Consider the following 20,448-nt stretch of genomic DNA (forward strand, 5'->3'; position numbering starts at 1 on the left):
ATCTGTATCTGGCACTGTGGGGACATATCTGTATCTGGCACTGTGGGGACATATCTGTATCTGGCACTGTGGGGACATATCTGTATCTGGCACTGTGGGGACATATCTGTATCTGGCACTGTGGGGACATATCTGTATCTGGCACTGTGGGGACATATCTGTATCTGGCACTGTGGGGACATATCTGTATCTGGCACTGTGGTGGCATATCTGTATCTGGCACTGTGGGGACATGTGTGTACCTGGCACTATTTGGGCATATCTGTATCTGGCACTGTGGTGGCATATCTGTATCTGGCACTGTGGTGGCATATCTGTATCTGGCACTGTGGTGGCATATCTGTATCTGGCACTGTGGTGGCATATCTGTATCTGGCACTGTGGTGGCATATCTGTATCTGGCACTGTGGTGGCATATCTGTATCTGGCACTGTGGTGGCATATCTGTATCTGGCACTGTGGTGGCATATCTGTATCTGGCACTGTGGTGGCATATCTGTATCTGGCACTGTGGTGGCATATCTGTATCTGGCACTGTGGTGGCATATCTGTATCTGGCACTGTGGTGGCATATCTGTATCTGGCACTGTGGGGACATATCTGTATCTGGCACTGTGGGGACATGTGTGTACCTGGCACTATTTGGGCATATCTGTATCTGGCACTGTGGTGGCATATCTGTATCTGGCACTGTGGTGGCATATCTGTATCTGGCACTGTGGTGGCATATCTGTATCTGGCACTGTGGTGGCATATCTGTATCTGGCACTGTGGGGACATGTGTGTACCTGGCACTGTGGGGACATATCTGTATCTGGCACTGTGGGGACATATCTGTATCTGGCACTGTGGGGACATGTGTGTACCTGGCACTATTTGGGCATATCTGTATCTGGCACTGTGGTGGCATATCTGTATCTGGTACTGTGGGGACATGTGTGTACCCCTCACTATGGGGGCATATCTGTATCTGGCACTGAGGTGGAATATCTGTATCTGGCACTGTGGTGGCATATCTGTATCTGGCACTGTGGGGGCATATCTATATCTGGCACTGTGGGGGCATATCTATATCTGGCACTGTGGGGGCATATCTATATCTGGCACTGTGGCGGCATATGTGTATCTGGCGGTGCACTACTGGCGGCATATGTGTATCTGGCACTGTGGCGGCATATGTGTATCTGGCACTGTGGCGGCATATGTGTATCTGGCAGTGCACTAGTGGGGGCATATCTACTGGAGCATAACTACTGGGGGCAGGCTAATTTTAAGTTGATCATTTTTGTATGGCCTCCGAAGGATTTTATAAATGTCTAAATGGCCCTTGGTAGACCCCACCCCTGATCTATGGTAAGACATTTGCCTATTCACTTGCAGGACAATCATATTGCAGCCACTTTAAAAATGGGCCATTAACTTCCGCACATTACTTTTAACTGATGTAATCACCCAAGATGTTATTTGTAACATAACTGGTACTTTGGTTAATAAACCCATCTAAGGGGGGAATTCAATTAGCCACAATGGGGTCAATTCTATTCGGCAACTTAAGAATAGCGCCGGGAATTAGCTCCCGACGCTATTCAATTCAGCTCCAGTCAAGTCGGCGATGTCCCGTTCTCGCCGACTAAACAGGTTGAATTGTCGGGAGAACGGGCATTCTCCGACTTAACTCCCCCGGCGCGAGGCTGATTCCCGACAGAATCAGCCTCGCGCCAGCCGCGAGGCAGCACTTTTGTCGGGTTTCTTCTCTCATCCCCCGAGGATGAGAGAAGAATTCCCGACAATTGCGGGTCACTAGCAGCTGAATTGAATAGCGTCGGGAGCTAATTCCCGGCGCTATTCTTAAGTTGCCGAATAGAATCGACCCCAATGTTTTCTCGTGGCTAATTGATTCCCCCCTGCCCATCCCCATTCAGTTATCCCCAATAACCAGCGGAAGCCGCTGCTTATCAGGGATTATGTTTCTCTTGCCTCAGACAGGATAAATAGATCCCCGAAAAAAAGAGTTATTCAATTGCCGTAACTGAGTGGACAGAGCATCTGTCCATGGCGGATTAACTGCAGGGACCATATAAGGCTGATAAGGCACAGGAGGTCCCATAGGGTGCGCGAGTCTAGTTACCAGCGTAGTCAGTAAATTAGAAAAGGCAGCCCAAGGCGGGCCCTGATGTGTCCCCGTTGTTACAGACTGACCGGGGGGTACAGAACCCCCAAAACCTGAACCCTCCGCAGCCATGTTATCCTCAAATGCATCTGAGACATCAAAACTGCGCACGGCAGAATCAGCCCCAGACCCATCGCCCCCTGTAGCTGACATGATATGAAAGCGTAAACCACGGGCGACACAGTACAATAATCAGCAGATATAATACCTAACACAAGTGTGACAGCACAAACAGAGGATTTCTGAGGTAAAATGTGACTGAAAAACACAGAGAAAAATACAAAATACGTATACTGTATCCTGTGACATACCTATATTATCGGGATCGGTATGAAATACCTCCAATCAAAATCCCGACGGTCGAAATCCCGACAGCAATTGACCGATGGTCAAAATCCCCATAAGGTCAAAATCCCGACATGGACAAAATACTGACATTTAAAATACAGACAAGGTCAAAATACCGACAAGGTCAAAATACTGACATGTAAAATGCAGACATGCGTTTTTCGTTGTGTTTTGTGTGTATTTTGACATAGGTCGACATGGACACCATATAAGTGTACCGCGCTCGCCATGCTGCGCTCGGCACACTCTTATATTCCCCCTCCAGGTCCACTGGGATGGTAAAGTATGAACAAGTCGGTTTCAATGATAAAAATCATGAAAAACTCATGTCGGTATTTTGACCTGTCGGCATTTTCATGTCGGTATTTTGACCTTGTGGGTAATGTAAATGTCGGTATTTTGTCCATCTCGGGATTTTGAACTTGTCTGGATTTTGACCATCGGTCAATTGCTGTCGGGATTTCGACCGTCGGGATTTTGATTGGAGGTAAATTGACTGCATTCCATATTATGTAATAACGCTAACGCACGGAGCCCCCTCAGGTTACAGAATATAGGGATAGCAGCAGGAGTGAGATACACGGAGTAGAGATAACCCAGCAGCTATATGCACACACAGAGCCGGCGCTACCCGCTCAGCAAGGGTATGCAATGCAGGGAGGCGCTGAGGTGAAGAGGCGCTCTCCCTGCTCTGCTACCCTGCTGCTGCGCCTGTCAGTCTGGATGACAGGTAGCAGCGCTGGCAGCGGGTAGCGCGGCTCTCTCCCCTCCTCCTCCCCAGTGAGACTGCAGGCAGTGGCACTGTGCAGAGTAGACTCACCCCTCACACAGCTGCGCTGCCGCCCGCCGCCGTCCCAAACTGTATTGGGGGCGTGTCCTAATCGCGGGAGGCGTGGCCACGCCCCCTCATGGAAAACTTTTAAATCTTAATGGCGCCTGATGATCCCTGAGCCCCCGGCCAGCCCCTCAGGCAGGGTGAATTCAGTGTAGGAACATTATCAGTGTGATCACCCTCTGCCCCCCTCCCCACCTATACAGGAACAGGCAGAGGCTCAGCATTAGCAGCATATGCTGTGCTCCCAGGATGAAAGCCTTATGCTGCTGCCCAGTAAAGAGGGATGGTGGTGGGAGTGCAGCAGACCAGGGTCCATGCTGGGCCACTCCATAAGTCCCAGGTAATTAGTACCCGCTCCCCCCTCGTCATCACTTCTGACATCCTACAGCCGCTGAAGTAACGGAGCCTGCAAGAAACCGGAGGCGGAGAAGGGAGAGAAGGAGCAGCGCCTGAGCCGTGACCTCCTGCAGGTACTTGGGCCGCATTGTGGTGGGAATGACGGCTGTACCTGACATAGGGGGTCATTCAGAGATGAACGCAGATGGTGTATATGCAGCCAGATCTGCATTCATCTCTGCACATGCTGAGGGCCGCCCAGCACAAGGCAAGGCCGCCCAGCATGTGTGGCGCCGCCTCCCGATGCATCCGCAATTTGATTGAGGACACATCTGATCTAAGGTTGACCCCTGGCAGTGCAGCTTGGTCAGCAGCCATTTTTTATGGGAGCGGCTGTGTGTGACGTCCTGGCCTGCCCCCTTTTTTACCGGCGTCACCCCCGCAACACCTTAACTCCGCTACGCTGACGCCTATCAATCACATTGTGGTTGCATCCATTGGGGAAGCGACCGCAATGTGTGTGGCCTCATCCCACTGCGCATGCAGTTTGCTGCCACTGGCAAACTGCGGTGAGGGCCGCTATTGCAGCGGGGTCTCAATGACCTTCATAATGTGTATAATGGGCTGTACCTGGCATAATGTGTATAATGGGCTCTACTCTGGCGTAACGTGTAATAGCGGCTCTCCTGTATGGCGTAAGGTGTATAAGGGTACTACTGTGCGGTGTAATGTGACTAACTGACACTGCTGTGCAGTGTAATGTGACTAACGGACACTGCTGTGCAGTGTAACGTGACTAACGGACACTGCTGTGTGGTGTAATGTGACTAGCGGACACTACTGTGTGGGGTTATGTGAACTGGTACTATTCTGTGGCCCTATATTTTTGGCACGCGCCTTCGGCGCGCACTGTCCCTGTTCTGAGCATGGTCAGAGGAAACTATTGCCTGAGCTCTTCGAGATCTAGAACTGGCCCTGTCATTGATTTTAAATGTGAATAAGGGGCACTATTATGTGGCATAATATGAATCAGGGACACTACGTTTGGGTTAATGTGCATAAGATTGTAATACAGGTTGAGTATCCCATATCCAAATATTCCGAAATACGGAATATTCCGAAATACGGACTTTTTTGAGTGAGAGTGAGATAGTGAAACCTTTGTTTTCTGATGGCTCAATGTACACAAACTTTGTTTAATACACAAAGTTATTAAAAATATTGTATTAAATGACCTTCAGACTGTGTGTATAAGTTGTATATGAAACATAAATGAATTGTGTGAATGTAGACACACTTTGTTTAATGCACAAAGTTATAAAAAATATTGGCTAAAATTACCTTCAGGCTGTGTGTATAAGATGTATATGTAACATAAATGCATTCTGTGCTTAGATTTAGGTCCCATCACCATGATATCTCATTGTGGTATGCAATTATTCCAAAATACGGAAAAATCCCATATCCAATATACCTCTGGTCCCAAGCATTTTGGATAAGGGATACTCAACCTGTACAGTGTTGCGTAATTTGAATTGTGGGTACCATTGTGGTCACGCCCTTCCTTTTGTGAGCACACCCCTTTTTGCAGTGCGCGCTATCCCTTTTTTATGGATGGGAGGGCGCAAATTTATTATTTGCAGGAGGGCGCCAAACACTCTAGCACCGGCCCTGTGCACACACATACAGTCACATGTACAATGCAGGAATTATGACAAACAATAAAACTGCACTGGACTAGCAATACTATTACTAAGTAAAGCTACGTATGTATATAAATAGATATATCAATGCACAGTAAAAACTGGATGAATATCACAGGGTACTTGTACTAAATAACCCTGAAGTATGCACTTGTTCTTAACTAACACTGTCTAAACGACATGTAGAATACTTAAGAGTCCTGTAAATGCACAGCGCTGATGATGCAGGCGGCTTCACAGAGGAGGCATCACCCAGCAGTCCCAGAATCTGCGCAGCTGTGTGTAATGGCGCCCAAACGCTGACAGGGAGTGAGGGAGACAGAGAGATGCAGCTCCAGGGCGGGAACATTTATTCTAAATGGCGCCCAGGGGCTGGGGGAGGGGCTACGGTCAGAGCCTTATCCCCTTGCTGGACTTCACCACCGGGTGCTGCGGGCCTTAATAAAATGGATTATAGCCTAATCCGACCTGTGTCCTTTGCCCTGGTGGTCTAGTGGGGTCCTCCTAATGGCCACGGCGAATCACGATTTCCAGCGGGTCCCGCCTGGGGGACCCTATTACCCCCTCCCTGAGTGTGGCCACGCCATCCCAGAGAACTTCGGTTAGTGTGTGTGCCCTGGGTGAAGAACTGGAGCCTCCGCTGTAAGTACCCGGCAACCAGGGACGCGGGAGTATACAGCGCCGCTGGGGGAGGTGATGGAGCTGCAGAAGGGGATATCAGAATGATATCTAGCACTAGAGTGCCTCTGCTGCAGCCCTTGAAGTCTTCTATCTTCTTTAAAATAGCTCTTCTTAGGGCTGCCCCTGCCTGTTAGCTGCCTGCACTGTAGGCACCAACTTACAATACAAACTGAGCTCCTGTGCACGGATACGGGGTTATAGAGGAGGCGGAGCTGAGCATCTTAGGAACAGTCAAAGCTTTTAGCCTGTTGGTGCCTCGGATCAAGATCCTACTCTACACCCCAATGTTATTCCCTGTGGAATAACAGTGTACCCCGCTGCAGAAACAAAATTTTCCTGTAATGGGCAAAACCATGTGCAGTGAGAGTTAAGGTGTGTGCACATACGGTGATATTTCTCCTTTCGATTTTGACTATACAGTATATCAAAATCGCAAGGAAATTTACTCGAAATTGCAAGGTGTTAGGCAACTTGCTATAACGATTCGATCCTGATGCACGGTCCCATGGGGACGGTATCGCAAGACTAGACAGACTGTGCAGGCAAGTCAATCTTGACTATCTAGTGTACTATCTAGTTCTAGTACATAGTATAGTCAAAATTGGCACTTAGTCAATATCGTACACAGGGGTTCATTTCGACCCGATCGCTCGCTGCAGTTTCTCGCAGTGGTCGGTTTGGAACTGCGCATGCGCCGGCGCCGCAGTGCGCTGGCGCATGGCAGCCGTCGTTGCCTAGCTATCGCCTCTGAGGCAGAGGCGGTCGCTGGGCGAGAGGGGCCTGGACGGCGGCGTTAAGCCACTGTTTAGGGGGCGCGGTCCGGCCAACGCAGGCGTGGCCGGACCGTTAGGGGAGTGGGCCGCGGCAGCTGCGTGACGTCACACGCAGCCGCTGCGGGCCGGGGAGTGACGAGTAGCTCCCGGCCAGCACGCTAAAGCTGCTCTGGTCGGGAGCTACTCTTGAAGTGCAAAGGCATCACCTCTGTGCGATGCCTTTGCACTTCTGCGGGGGTGGCCGGCACTGACATGCGGGGCGGGATAGCCCTGTGCTGGGCGTCCCCCCGCATGTCAGTGTGAATGATCGTAGCTGTGCTAAATTTAGCACAGCTACGATCAACTCGGAATGACCCCCATAGTCAAAATTTAAAGTACAGATAGTCAAAATCTGTGCTTCTGGGCTCCGGGGGAGTTCAAGGGAAATTGCAAGGACCTCACCGTGAGATTGCACCTTAAGATTTGGGTGGGGTGTGTTCAAACTGAAATCTAAATTGCAGTATAAATATAAAGCAGCCAATATTTACCCTGCGCAGAAACAAAATACCCCACCCAAATCTAACTCTCTCTGCACATGTTATATCTGCCTCACCTGCACTGCACATGGTTTTGCCCATTAGAGGAAAATGTTGTTTTGTAGTCAACCTTGAATTAGGCCTTTAGACAAGATGCGGGTTCAACACCTTTTATAAACGAGATATTAAAGTTCCTTGGACCATATAAACATAACCAGTGGCAGAATATTCTCCCACCCGCTGCGCTACAAGTCAAGGTCTCCTACACTCGAGTTGTCATTCCAAGTTGATCGCTAGCTGCATTTGTTCACAGCGCAGCGATCAGGCTAAAAAACGTCAGTTCTGCGCATGCGTATGTGGCGCAATGCGCACGCGCGACGTACGGGCACAACGAACGATGTAGTTTTGCACAGGGTCTAGCGATGCATTTCAGTCGCACTGGTTGCCGCAGAGTGATTGACATGAAGTGGGCGTTTCTGGGTGGCAACTGACCGTTTTCAGGGAGTGTGCGAAAAAACGCAGGCATGTCAGGAAAAACGCAGGCGTGGCTGGGCGAACACTGGGCTGGTTTGTGACATCAAATTCGGATTTGGATAGTCTGAAGTGATCGCAAGCGCTGAGTAGGTTTTGAGCTACACAAAAAAATTTTTGCAGCCGCTCTGCGATACAACCGTTCGCACTTCTGCTAAGCTAAAATACACTCCCAGTGGGCGGCGGCATAGCGTTTGCACGGCTGTTAAAAACTGCTAGCGAGCGATCAACTCGGAATGACCCCCTCTAGTCAATTGTATTGATGATAACAATATACAGTAGATGCAGAACTGCCCTATACCAAAACTTGTACTTATTTATCTCTTTATTTCTCATTGATAGACAAATGATCAACCGCAGCAAATATGTTATACAAAGAGCATTTTCCACCTTGTATGAAAAGTTCTATGATAGGGTTTAGTATAAACAATATTCTTTTCAGGTGGTACTGAACATTATTCATTTAAATGCAGAAAACTGTATAAAGCCCCAAGACACATCTTCAGTACAAGCCTCCTATAAAAGTCTGCATTTTAAATATAATTTTGTCTATTAAGATCAGTGTAAAGGTATAAGAATTGATCACAATCACACTTTAATACTTTGCACATATAGGGTCTTATTCAGCTTCAGTTGCAAAATTGCAAATTCGCGATTGGGACAATTATTGGACAACTTTGCATGACTGCATCGCGCATGCGCAAATGCTAAAATGCGTTCGCAAAGTGATTGCTGGGCCAGCAAAGTGCAATTGCATAGAGATTGCCAGGAACTGATCATTTGTGGGAGGTTAAATGGCATTTGTGGGGAGTGGTTGGGAAAACGCAGGCGTGTCATGCCCATTTTCGGAGGGGGCTTTTGACGTCAGCTGTGATTAAAAACATGGCTTGTGGCTGCAGCCGTGTATATCCTGCGATCCTGCGTATGCATGGGTCAACAGGAATTGACAATGGTACTTGATTTCTGCATTTGTACTTCAATTATGCAGATGCATACGCAAATTTGCAAATGCATCGGTGGGTGTCTTTTACCTTTCTGGCCGGCTCTTTACATGCGTTTTTTAGAAGAAGCAGAACTGAGCAAATCACAATTGTCTCAATAGCGATCCAAGCTGAAAGAGGTCCATAGCGTGACATTTTGGTCAGTAAAATTAGAAAAGCTTGTGCAATTCATATAGAAATGTCAAGTCTTGGGCATTGTGCAACAGAATATGTTGCGCTATTTAAGAAACCGTTGTTGATAAAAATAATAATTGTACATAAACAGTGTAGTATGCAATCTATGTCAAGCAAATTAAAGAGTAGGGAAAATTCTCTTGTGACCTTTCTATTTTTGCAATTGACTGAATCTCCATATCCAAGTGGCATGAAGCTTCTACAGATGATGTTAGCCTATACCCTTCAGTAGGGACGTGGCAAATCCAAAGAGATTGTGCAGGATCCTCTCAGGGTCCAACTGCCTGAACTCCTCTCGGGGAGAAAGCCACCTCTTATACCCCTTTCACACCACACAAATAACCCGGTATCGACCCGGCATATTGCCGGGGCGACACGGGTCGTGTGCAGTGTGAAAGGGCCATTGTCGAATTCCCGGGTCGCCTGACACGGTAACTCAACCCGGGAATAAAGCAGTGTTATTCCCGGATTGAATAACGGGTCAGTGGCAGCGTGAACAGGTTCCCGGGTCGATGCGACCCAGGACCCGATCGCTACATAGTGAGAGGCGGCGCGGAGATGAACTCATCTCCCAGCGCCGCCCCCCCCCCCCCCCCCCCTCTCTATTGCTATGGCAAACGGCCAGCCAAATTGCCGGGTTGTTGGAAAGCCTGCCATTAGGGCCCAATGCCGGATCCAGCCCGGGAAGGACCCAATTCCCGGGTGGGATTCGGCATTGGCGATGTGAAAATAAGAATTTACTCACCGGTAATTCTATTTCTCGTAGTCCGTAGTGGATGCTGGGAACTCCGTAAGGACCATGGGGAATAGCGGGCTCCGAAGGAGGCTGGGCACTCTAGAAAGATCTTAGACTACCTGGTGTGCACTGGCTCCTCCCACTATGACCCTCCTCCAAGCCTCAGTTAGGTACTGTGCCCGGACGAGCGTACACAATAAGGAAGGATTTTGAATCCCGGGTAAGACTCATACCAGCCACACCAATCACACCGTACAACTCGTGATATGAAACACAGTTAACAGTATGAAACAATAGAGCCTCTCAACAGATGGCTCAACAATAACCCGATTTAGTTAACAATAACTATGTACAAGTATTGCAGATAAACCGCACTTGGGATGGGCGCCCAGCATCCACTACGGACTACGAGAAATAGAATTACCGGTGAGTAAATTCTTATTTTCTCTAACGTCCTAGTGGATGCTGGGAACTCCGTAAGGACCATGGGGATTATACCAAAGCTCCCAAACGGGCGGGAGAGTGCGGATGACTCTGCAGCACTGAATGAGAGAACTCCAGGTCCTCCTCAGCCAGGGTATCAAATTTGTAGAATTTTGCAAACGTGTTTGCCCCTGACCAAGTAGCTGCTCTGCAAAGTTGTAAAGCCGAGACCCCTCGGGCAGCCGCCCAAGATGAGCCCACCTTCCTTGTGGAATGGGCAATGACAGATTTTGGCTGTGGCAGGCCTGCCACAGTATGTGCAAGCTGAATTGTACTACAAATCCAACGAGCAATAGTCTGCTTAGAAGCAGGAGCACCCAGCTTGTTAGGTGCATATAGGATAAACAGCGAGTCCGATTTTCTGACTCTAGCCATTCTGGAAACATATATTTTCAGTGCCCTGACAACGTCTAGCAACTTGGAGTCCTCCAAGTCCCTAGTAGCCTAGGCACCACAATAGGCTGGTTCAGGTGAAACGCTGACACCACCTTTGGGAGAAACTGGGGACGAGTCCTCAATTCTGCCCTATCCATATGGAAAATCAAATAAGGGCTTTTACAAGACAAAGCCGCCAACTTTGATACTCGCCTGGCAGAAGCCAAGGCCAATAACATAACCACCTTCCACATGAGATATTTCAGATCCACGGTTTTTAGTGGTTCAAACCAATGTGATTTTAAGAAACTCAACACCACGTTGAGATCCCAAGGTGCCACAGGAGGCACAAACGGGGGCTGACTCTGCAGCACTCCTTTTATAAATGTCTGAACTTCAGGTACTGAAGCTAGTTCTTTTTGAAAGAAAATCGACAGAGCCGAGATCTGTACCTTAATGGAACCCAATTTAAGGCCCATAGTCACTCCTGCTTGCAGGAAATGCAGAAATCGACCTAGTTGAAATTCCTCTGTTGGGGCCCTTTCGGCCTCACACCATGCAACATATTTTCGCCATATGCGGTGATAATGAGTTGCTGTAACCTCTTTCCTGGCTTTAGTAAGCGTAGGAATGACTTCCTCCGGAATGCCATTTTCCTTCAGGATCCGGCGTTCAACCGCCATGCCGACAAACGCAGCCGCGGTAAGTCTTGGAACAGACAGGGCCCCTGCTGCCGCAGGTCCTGTCTGAGTGGCAGAGGCCATGGGTCCTCTGATATAAATTCTTGAAATTCTGGGTACCAAGCTCTTCTTGGCCATCCACGAGTATCGTTCTTACTCCTCGCCTTATTATTATTCTCAGTACCTTTGGTATGAGAGGCAGAGGGGAGAACACATAAACCGACTGGTACACCCACGGTGTTACCAGAGCGTCCATAGCTATCGCCTGAGGGTCCCTTGACCCGGTGCAATATCTTTTATAGCTTTTTGTTGAGGCGGGACGCTATCATGTCCACCTGTGGCCTTTCCCAATGGTGTACAATCCTATTGGAAGACTTCTGGAGGAAGTCCCCATTCTCCCGGGTGGAGGTCGTGTCTGTTGAGAAGATCTGCTTCCCAGTTGTCCACTCCGGGAATGAACACTGCTGACAGTGCTAACACATGATTTTCCGCCTATCGGAGAATCCTTGTGGCTTCTGCCATCGCCATCCTGCTTCTTGTGCCGCCCTGTTGGTTTACATGGGCGACTGCCGTGATGTTGTCTGATTGGATCAGTACCGGCTGGTTTTGAAGCAGAGGCCTTGCCGGCCTCAGGGCATTGTAAATGGCCCTCAGGTCCAGAATATTTATGTGTAGGGAAATAACCTGACTTGACCAAAGTCCCTGGAAATTTCTTCCCTGTGTGACTGCCTCCCAGCCTCAAAGGCTGGAATCCATGGTCACTAGGACCTAGTCCTGTTTGCCGAACCTGCGGCCCTCTTGAAGATGGGCACTCTGCAGCCACCACAGTAGAGATACCCTGGTCCTTGGAGACAGGGTTATCAGCCTATGCATCGGAAGATGCGATCCGGACCACTTGTCCAACAGGTCCCTCTGAAAAGTTCTTGTATGGAACCTGCCTAATGGGATTGCTTCGTAGGAAGCTACCATTTTTCCCAGGACTCGCGTGCAATGATGCACCGCTACCTATTTTGGCTTCAGGAGGTCTCTGACTAGAGATGACAACTCCATGGCTTTCTCCTCCGGGAGAAACACTATTTCTGGTTTATGTCCAGAACCATCCCCAGGAACAGTAGACGTGTCATAGGAACCAGCTGTGACTTTGGACTGTTTAGAATCCAACCATGCTGTTGTAGCACTTTCCAAAACAGTGCTACCCCGACTACCAACTGCTCCCTGGACCTCGCCCTTATAACGAGATTGTCCAAGTACGGGATAATTACAACTCCCTTTTTTTGAAGGAGTATCAACATTTCGGCCATTACCTTGATAAAACACCCTCGGTGCCATGTACAGTCCAAACGGCAGTGTCTGGACTTGGTAATGGTAATCCTGTACCACAAATCTGAGGTACTCCTGGCGAGGATGGTAAATGGGGACATGCAGGTAAGCATCCTTGATGTCCCAGGATACCATGTAATCCCCCTCGTCCAGGCTTGGAATAACCGCCCTGAGCGATTCCATCTTGAACTTGAATTTTTGTGTTCAAGGATTTTAAATATAAAATGGGTCACACCGAACCATGCGGTTTCGGTACCCCAACCCGTGTGGAATAGTAACCCCGTCCTTGTTGAAGTAGGGGCACCTTGAGTATTACCTGCTGGGAATACCGCTTATTAATTGCCTCTAGCACAGCCTCCCTGCCTGAGGGAGTTGTCAGCAAGGCATATTTTAGGAAACGGCTGGGGGGAGACATCTCGAATTCCAGCTTGTACCCCTGAAATACTACTTGAAAGAAACAGGGATCCACCTGTGAGCGAGCCCACTAATTGCTGAAATTTTTTAGACGGCCCCCCACCGTACCTGGCTACACCTGTGGAGCACCCGTGTCATGGTGTGGCCTCACAGGAGGCGGGGGAAGAATCTTGATTCTGGGAACAGGCTGACTGGTGCAGCTTTTTTCCCTCTACCCTTGTCTCTGTACAGAAAGGAAGCGCCATTTGACCCGCTTGCTTTTCTGAAGCCGAAAGGACTGTACCTTTGTCTGTGAGGAAACCTGAGGTAAAATTATTTCTTCCCAGCAGTTGCTGTGGATACGAGGTCCCAGAGACCATCCCCAAATAATTCCTCACCCTTATAAGGCTCTCTATGCGCTTTTTAAGTCAGCATCACCTGTCCAGTGACAGGTCTCTAATACCCTCCTGACAGAATGGACATTACATTTATTTTGGATGCCAGACGGCAAAATATCCCTCTGTGCATCCCCCATATATAAGACGACGTCTTTAATATGTTTTTTATGTTTGCCAACTAGTATCCCTGTTTGACAGGGTCACCGACCACGCTGCAGCAGCACTATCTGCAGGTCTCAGTCTAGTACCTGAGTGTAAATACAGACTTCAGGATAGCCTCCTGTTTTTTATCAACAGGTACCTATTAAAGTGGCCGTATCCTAAGACGGCAGTGCCACCTTTTTTGACAAATGTGTGAGCGCCTTATCCACCCTAGGGGATATCTCCCAGCGTAACTTATCCACCTGGCGGGAAAGGGTACGCCATCAGTAACTTTTTATAAATTACCAGTTTCTTAACGGGGGAACCCACGCTTTCACACACTTCATTTATTCATCTGATGGGGGAACAAAACACTGCCTGTTTTTTCTCCCCAAACCTAAAACCCATTTTTAGAGGTGCTTGGGTTAAAGTCAGAAATGTATAACACATTTTTTATTGCCGGGATCACGTCACGGATGTTCCTAGTGGATTGTGTATATGTCTCCACCTTGTCGACACTGGAGTCAGACTCCGTGTCGACATCTGTGTCTGCCATCTGAGAGAGCGGGCGTTTTTGAGCCCCTGATGGCCTTTGAGACGCCTGGGCAGGCGCGGGCTGCGAAGCCGGCTGTCCCACAGCTGTTACGTCATCCACCCTTTTATGTAAGGAGTTGACACTGTCGGTTAATACCTTTCACCTATCCATCCACTCTGGTGTCGGCCCCACAGGGGGCGACATCACATATATCGGCCTCTGTTCTGTCACCATATAAGCCTCCTCATTCAACATGTCGACACAGCCGTACCGACACACCGCAGACACACAGGGAATGCTCTAAACGAGGACAGGACCCACAAAAGCCCTTTGGGGGGACAGAGTAAGAGTATGCCAGCACACACCAGAGCGCTATATATATACAGGGACTAACTGAGTTATGTCCCTAATAGCTGCTTTTTATATAATATACTGTATACAGTGCCAATTTTAATGCCCCCCCTCTCTTTTCCCTCTTACTGTACTGTAGAATTGCAGGGAAGAGCCAGGGAGCTTCCTTCCAGCCGAGCTGTGAGGGAAAAATGGCGCCAGTGTGCTGAGGAGATAGGCTCCGCCCCTTTTTCGCGGCCTATTCTCCCGTTTTTTATGGAATTCTGGCAGGGGTATTTACCTCATATATAGCCCCTGGGGCCATATATTGAGGTATTTTAGCCAGCCAAGGTGTTTTTATTGCTGCCTCAGGGCGCCCCCCCCCAGCGCCCTGCACCCTCAGTGACCGGAGTGTGAAGTGTGTGAGAGGAGCAATGGCGCACAGCTGCAGTGCTGTGCGCTACCTTGGTGAAGACAGAGTCTTCATGCCGCCGATTTTCCGGACCATCTTCTTGCTTCTGGCTCTGTAAGGGGGACGGCGGCGCGGCTCCGGGACCGAACATCAAGGCTGGGCCTGCGGTCGATCCCTCTGGAGCTAATGGTGTCCAGTAGCCTAAGAAGCCCAATCCGGCTGCAAGCAGGCGAGTTCGCTTCTTCTCCCCTTAGTCCCTCGCTGCAGTGAGCCTGTTGCCAGCAGGTCTCACTGAAAATAACAAATTCTAAGACTATAACTTTCTAAGAGCTCAGGAGAGCCCCTAGTGTGCATCCAACCTCGGCCGGGCACGAAATCTAACTGAGGCTTGGAGGAGGGTCATAGTGGGAGGAGCCAGTGCACACCAGGTAGTCTAAGATCTTTCTAGAGTGCCCAGCCTCCTTCGGAGCCCGCTATTCCCCATGGTCCTTACGGAGTTCCCAGCATCCACTAGGACGTTAGAGAAAGGGGTATTAGTAGGAGAAGTCTACTACTAAAGTTGGACTAAAGCTGGATTAGAGGTGGGGGGGGGGGGAGGGAGACATGTCCAGGGCCTCTCAGTGTGCCCCCTGCAAGCTTGCTATTTGCCCGTAACTACTTTATTAAGAGAACAGCGGCAGATTATCCTGTAACTTTTGAGGATTATTTTTTGCCATTGAGATCAGAGCCGGGATGTAATGGCGTCCGAGTTTGCCTGAGGTGCGGGATGCCGGACGAACTCTGACATTTTCTTAAAGCGGCAGTCATTTACAAGCCATGGTTTTGCCTTGTAAATGACTGCAGCTTTAAAAACCGTCCGAGATCGGCCGGCATCCCGCACCTCCTGCAAAATCGGTTGTCAGCACATCCCACCGCTGGCCTGCAACGTAAACTTGACTTTATGGGATGTTATCATCTGCAGCATCAGATGATTGGCTGGCTGTCCTGGAGATGCGGCTGCTGTGACTGATCAGCTCTGATACTTCCTTTAAAACTACTAGAAGAGAACTGAGGCTGATGAAAGAAGAGGGACAGAAGGGTCATTTTAGACCATGGGGTCCTTTTGCCTTAGTGTCCCAGGCCCCATAGACTTAATGCAGCTCTGCCCAGGATAGCTGAATTACATATAGAAAAACATTTGCAATACAGTCTATGGACATATGAAGTGTTAATTTTTATGGTGCAATTGCAGTTATTAATAAAGGGGCCCCTGAATGAGGAGGGGAATGAAAGAAAGGAGTAATGTGATTAATACAGCAATCATTTTAAAATGTAATGATTTTAAACACGATGCTTCAAATTATGAAAAGCTGCTTATTCTGAATATCAAGTCTAAAGCATTCCAAGTAATAGACCCTTGTATTGTAATAAATAACGATATTTCCCCTGGGCTGCAGTTTACATCACATAGTGCAGGGGGAGCCAGTTAGCACATATAAACCAGGGCTTGACACATTTTACTAAAATCTAGGAGCCAAGCAGCCAGACCACCGTCCCAAATAAAAACAAAACAGGGATCAGCAGCCCTGCAGTTATCATAGCCACCTGTGCATCAAGGACGCAGCATTCGGCTTTACTGTCCTTCAAAGCCCGCCCCCAGACTCCTGTGAAATCAGCCAACGGGAGTCTGGGAGCCGGCTTAGAAGGAGAGTGATCAATGCCTAATGCTGAGTCCCAGGTGCGCATGGCGGCTGTTATACAGGATAAACCAAGCCAGCACATATATTACATACATCTTAACTTTCCTGGTAATGTATGATTGCCATCACCTGTGGTGAAACACCTTTCTTATCAATTAACTAGCTCACCACAGGTGATAGCAATCATACATTACCAGGAAAGTCCAGGAACAGAGCATTTTCTCCCTCATGGAGAGGGTCAGGTAGGCAAGTATGCCTTAATGGTGACGGCAGTATAGTGTGCACCACTAATTAATTGTATCCTTCCACCTATATCAACAGTATACAGATCACCAGGATATATCTGGAGAATCTAGCAGCGCTTGAGGACCACTCTCAATTGTTTGTGTATATTGCAAGTTTTGACTCACACCCCATATTGGTACGCAAGACAACTAGTGATGTCAAGGATACCGTAACAAACTGATGTGTGAGTAGCCGGTTATCGTGCGCAGGCGATATATTACTTAGTAGTAGTATTATTACTTGTATCAGGTGCTCCAGCTGTATATCTGTACAGCGCTGCAAACTATAGTTTTGTTATGTAAATAAACTATGATATTAGTACATAGTAGTAATAATAATAATCATCATAAATCTAAGTGTATTTTGCTTTCAATGATAGTTAAACATTCCATCACATGACACTTCCACAATGGGTAATGTGACATTGCTACTTCCTACATACAGTATAACTGTATTTTACAGGAGGAACATCTCTCTGCTTTACACATAAATGTCACTGCTACATACTACATCTAAACTACTGATACAGGTTGAGTATCTCATATCCAAATATTCCGAAATACGGAATATTCCGAAATAGACTTTTTTGAGTGAGAGTGAGATAGTGAAACCTTTGTTTTTTGATGGCTCAATGTACACAAACTTTGTTTAATACACAAAGTTATTAAAAATATTGTATTAAATGTCTTTCAGGTTGTGTGTATAAGGTGTATATGAAACATAAATGAATTGTGTGAATGTACACACACTTTGTTTAATGCACAAAGTTATAAAAAAATATTGACTAAAATGACCTTCAGGCTGTGTGTATAAGGTGTATATGTAACATAAATGCATTCTGTGCTTAGATTTAGGTCCCATCACCATGATATCTCATTATGGTATCTAATTATTCCAAAATACGGAAAAATCCGATATCCAAAATACCTCTGGTCCCAGGCATTTTGGATAAGGGAGACTCAGCCTGTAATATACAATTATTTGGCTGATCTGACAATAATCGGGTGATCCACCTGTTTTCCTGGGATAAAACAGCCACAAACACTGTCCTTCAATTATCGAACCGGTCACTTACCAGAAGATATGGGGTAAAAGGTCCCGATATTGTGAAGGGTGTATCATGCAGCGTATCGTGCAGGGTGTATCATGCAGTGTATCGTGCAGGGTGTACCATGCAGTGTATCGTGCAGGGTGTACCATGCAGTGTATCGTGCAGGGTGTATCATGCAGTGTATCGTGCAGGGTGTATCATGCAGTGTATCGTGCTGGGTGTATCATGCAGCGTATCGTGCTGGGTGTATCATGCAGCGTATCGTGCAGGGTGTATCATGCAGCGTATCGTGCAGGGTGTATCATGCAGCGTATCGTGCAGGGTGTATCATGCAGTGTATCGTGCTGGGTGTATCGTGCAGTGTATCGTGCAGGGTGTACCGTGCAGTGTATCGTGCAGGGTGTACCATGCAGTGTATCGTGCAGGGTGTATCATGCAGTGTATCGTGCAGGGTGTATCATGCAGTGTATCGTGCTGGGTGTATCATGCAGCGTATCGTGCTGGGTGTATCATGCAGCGTATCGTGCTGGGTGTATCATGCAGCGTATCGTGCAGGGTGTATCATGCAGCGTATCGTGCAGGGTGTATCATGCAGCGTATCGTGCAGGGTGTATCATGCAGCGTATCGTGCAGGGTGTATCATGCAGTGTATCATGCTGGGTGTATCATGCAGTGTATCGTGCAGGGTGTATCATGCAGTGTATCGTGCTGGGTGTATCGTGCAGGGTGTATCATGCAGCGTATTGTGCAGGGTGTATCATGCAGCGTATCGTGCTGGGTGTATCATGCAGAGTGTGCGCATTCTCAATGATTTGCTCATATTTCCTACGGTTTATCCTGATTAGCTCATTCTCTTTGTGGGCGTACAGATGCACAATCAGCGCGGTGTGACAAAATATTGGCAACTTAAAAATATGGGGCCCTTCCACTGACAAAAAAATCATCCCCATTGTCGGATGGACTAAACATTGTGTATAGGTAGCTTAAGGCTCTACACAATTTCTATGTCCCTTATATTGTCATACTCAACAGCGGGGAAATATTTATACTTATATAAGAGACATTATAAATACTCTCTTATTAACAGATACGGAATTTTTTGGTCATATATTTTAATTCAACATATAGTTATGTACATTGTGTAACCTTTGTGTAACTATGTAAGGGATGAGGCAGCACACACCCTACTGTCAGCTACACACTCAGAGCACTGTGCTGTAATAACTTCCCCTCTGTGACAAGGAGATGGGGATGTGATATAACCAGTGTGTTAGCATTAGCACAGTGCAGGCATCTCTCCAGCATCGCAGCCCAGGTCTCAGCCAGGGTGTGGCCTCCATCATACGGCTACAGGGGACGCTGGAGGAGGAGAGGGGAGTGTGACTCTGGCCCTAAGCAGCAGCGGGAACAGCACAGGGACAGAGACCCCGGGCAGCAGCGGCAGCAGCACTACTGCACAATACAGCAGCAGCGGGAACTCAGCCCCGGCAGGAGCAGCACATGACACAGGGCTCTCACTCCCCGCCCGCAGCTAGGGGTGACCGCAGCAGCGTGTCAGTAACTTCCTGCAGCAGCAGCATGTCCCCGCTGGCCGCATGTCAGCCCCGGCAGCTGGGGGAGGCAGATAATAGATGCTGCTGTATAGCGTGCGCTGCATAGAGTGGTGACTGCGCCATCGCCCCCAGTAACGGGATATATAACCTGCTGCCGCCGCCGCCGCCTCTATGATGGGGAGAGCCTCGAGGAGCGGCGTCATATCACTCACCAAGATGACGGAGCTCCTGACAGCCTCGGACACGCTCTGCCTCAGCTCCGCGGCTGTCCCGGGCTTGCTCAGCCTCTTGGTGAACTTTCTCACTTCTGCCATGTCTGTGGCTCTGCGCTGTCTCCCCGGTACCTCCCTGTCAGATTCCGGCTGTGTGACACTGAGCGCTCACTCCGGGGAGATCCTTCCTCGCTGTGCTGCTGCTGCTGCTGCTCCTCCTCCTCTCACTGTAACCCTGCGCTGCAGCATCATCACTGCTCTCTGCACTGTAGCATCCGGAGGCTGCGCTGCTGGGGACCGGTGACGCTAATATATACACACTCCCTACACTGCTCCTTACACTGTGCAACAGGTGCTGCTGCTCCCTACACTAATCCTCATATACAGTACACCCTGTGTAACCAGTGCTGCCGCTCCCTACACTCTTATACACACTGTGCTGCTGCTCCCTACAATCATATACACACTGTGCTGCTCCCTATACTCTCATATACACACATTGTGCTGCTGCTCCCTACAATCATATACACACTGTGCTGCTCCCTATACTCTCTTATACACACACAGTGCTGCTGCTCCCTACAAACATACACACTGTGCTGATCCCTCTACTCTCATATACACACACAGTGCTGCTACTCCCTGTAATCACACACACTGTGCTGATCCCTATACTCTCATATACACACACACAGTGCTGCTACTCCCTGCAATCATATACACACTGTGCTGCTGTTCCCTGCAATCATATACACACTATGCTGCTCCCTATACTCTCATATACACACTGCTGCTGCT

General features: G+C 48.4%; 1 protein-coding gene across 2 annotated transcripts in view; it reads right to left on the minus strand.

Annotated features, from left to right (window-relative positions):
• Positions 1–19,852, minus strand: part of DOCK11 (dedicator of cytokinesis 11) — a 981,167-nt gene extending 961,315 nt beyond the window's left edge. For both annotated transcript variants that reach the window (XM_063937505.1, XM_063937504.1), the window contains exon 1: positions 19,651–19,852. In XM_063937505.1, the coding sequence (XP_063793575.1) occupies positions 19,651–19,752 (102 nt within the window). In that variant the 5' untranslated portion in view covers positions 19,753–19,852. The remainder of the gene's footprint in view (positions 1–19,650) is intronic.
• Positions 19,853–20,448: the final 596 nt, after the last annotated feature.

The sequence above is a fragment of the Pseudophryne corroboree genome, chromosome 8 (genome assembly GCF_028390025.1).
Source record: "Pseudophryne corroboree isolate aPseCor3 chromosome 8, aPseCor3.hap2, whole genome shotgun sequence".
NCBI classification, from domain to species: Eukaryota; Metazoa; Chordata; class Amphibia; order Anura; family Myobatrachidae; genus Pseudophryne; species Pseudophryne corroboree.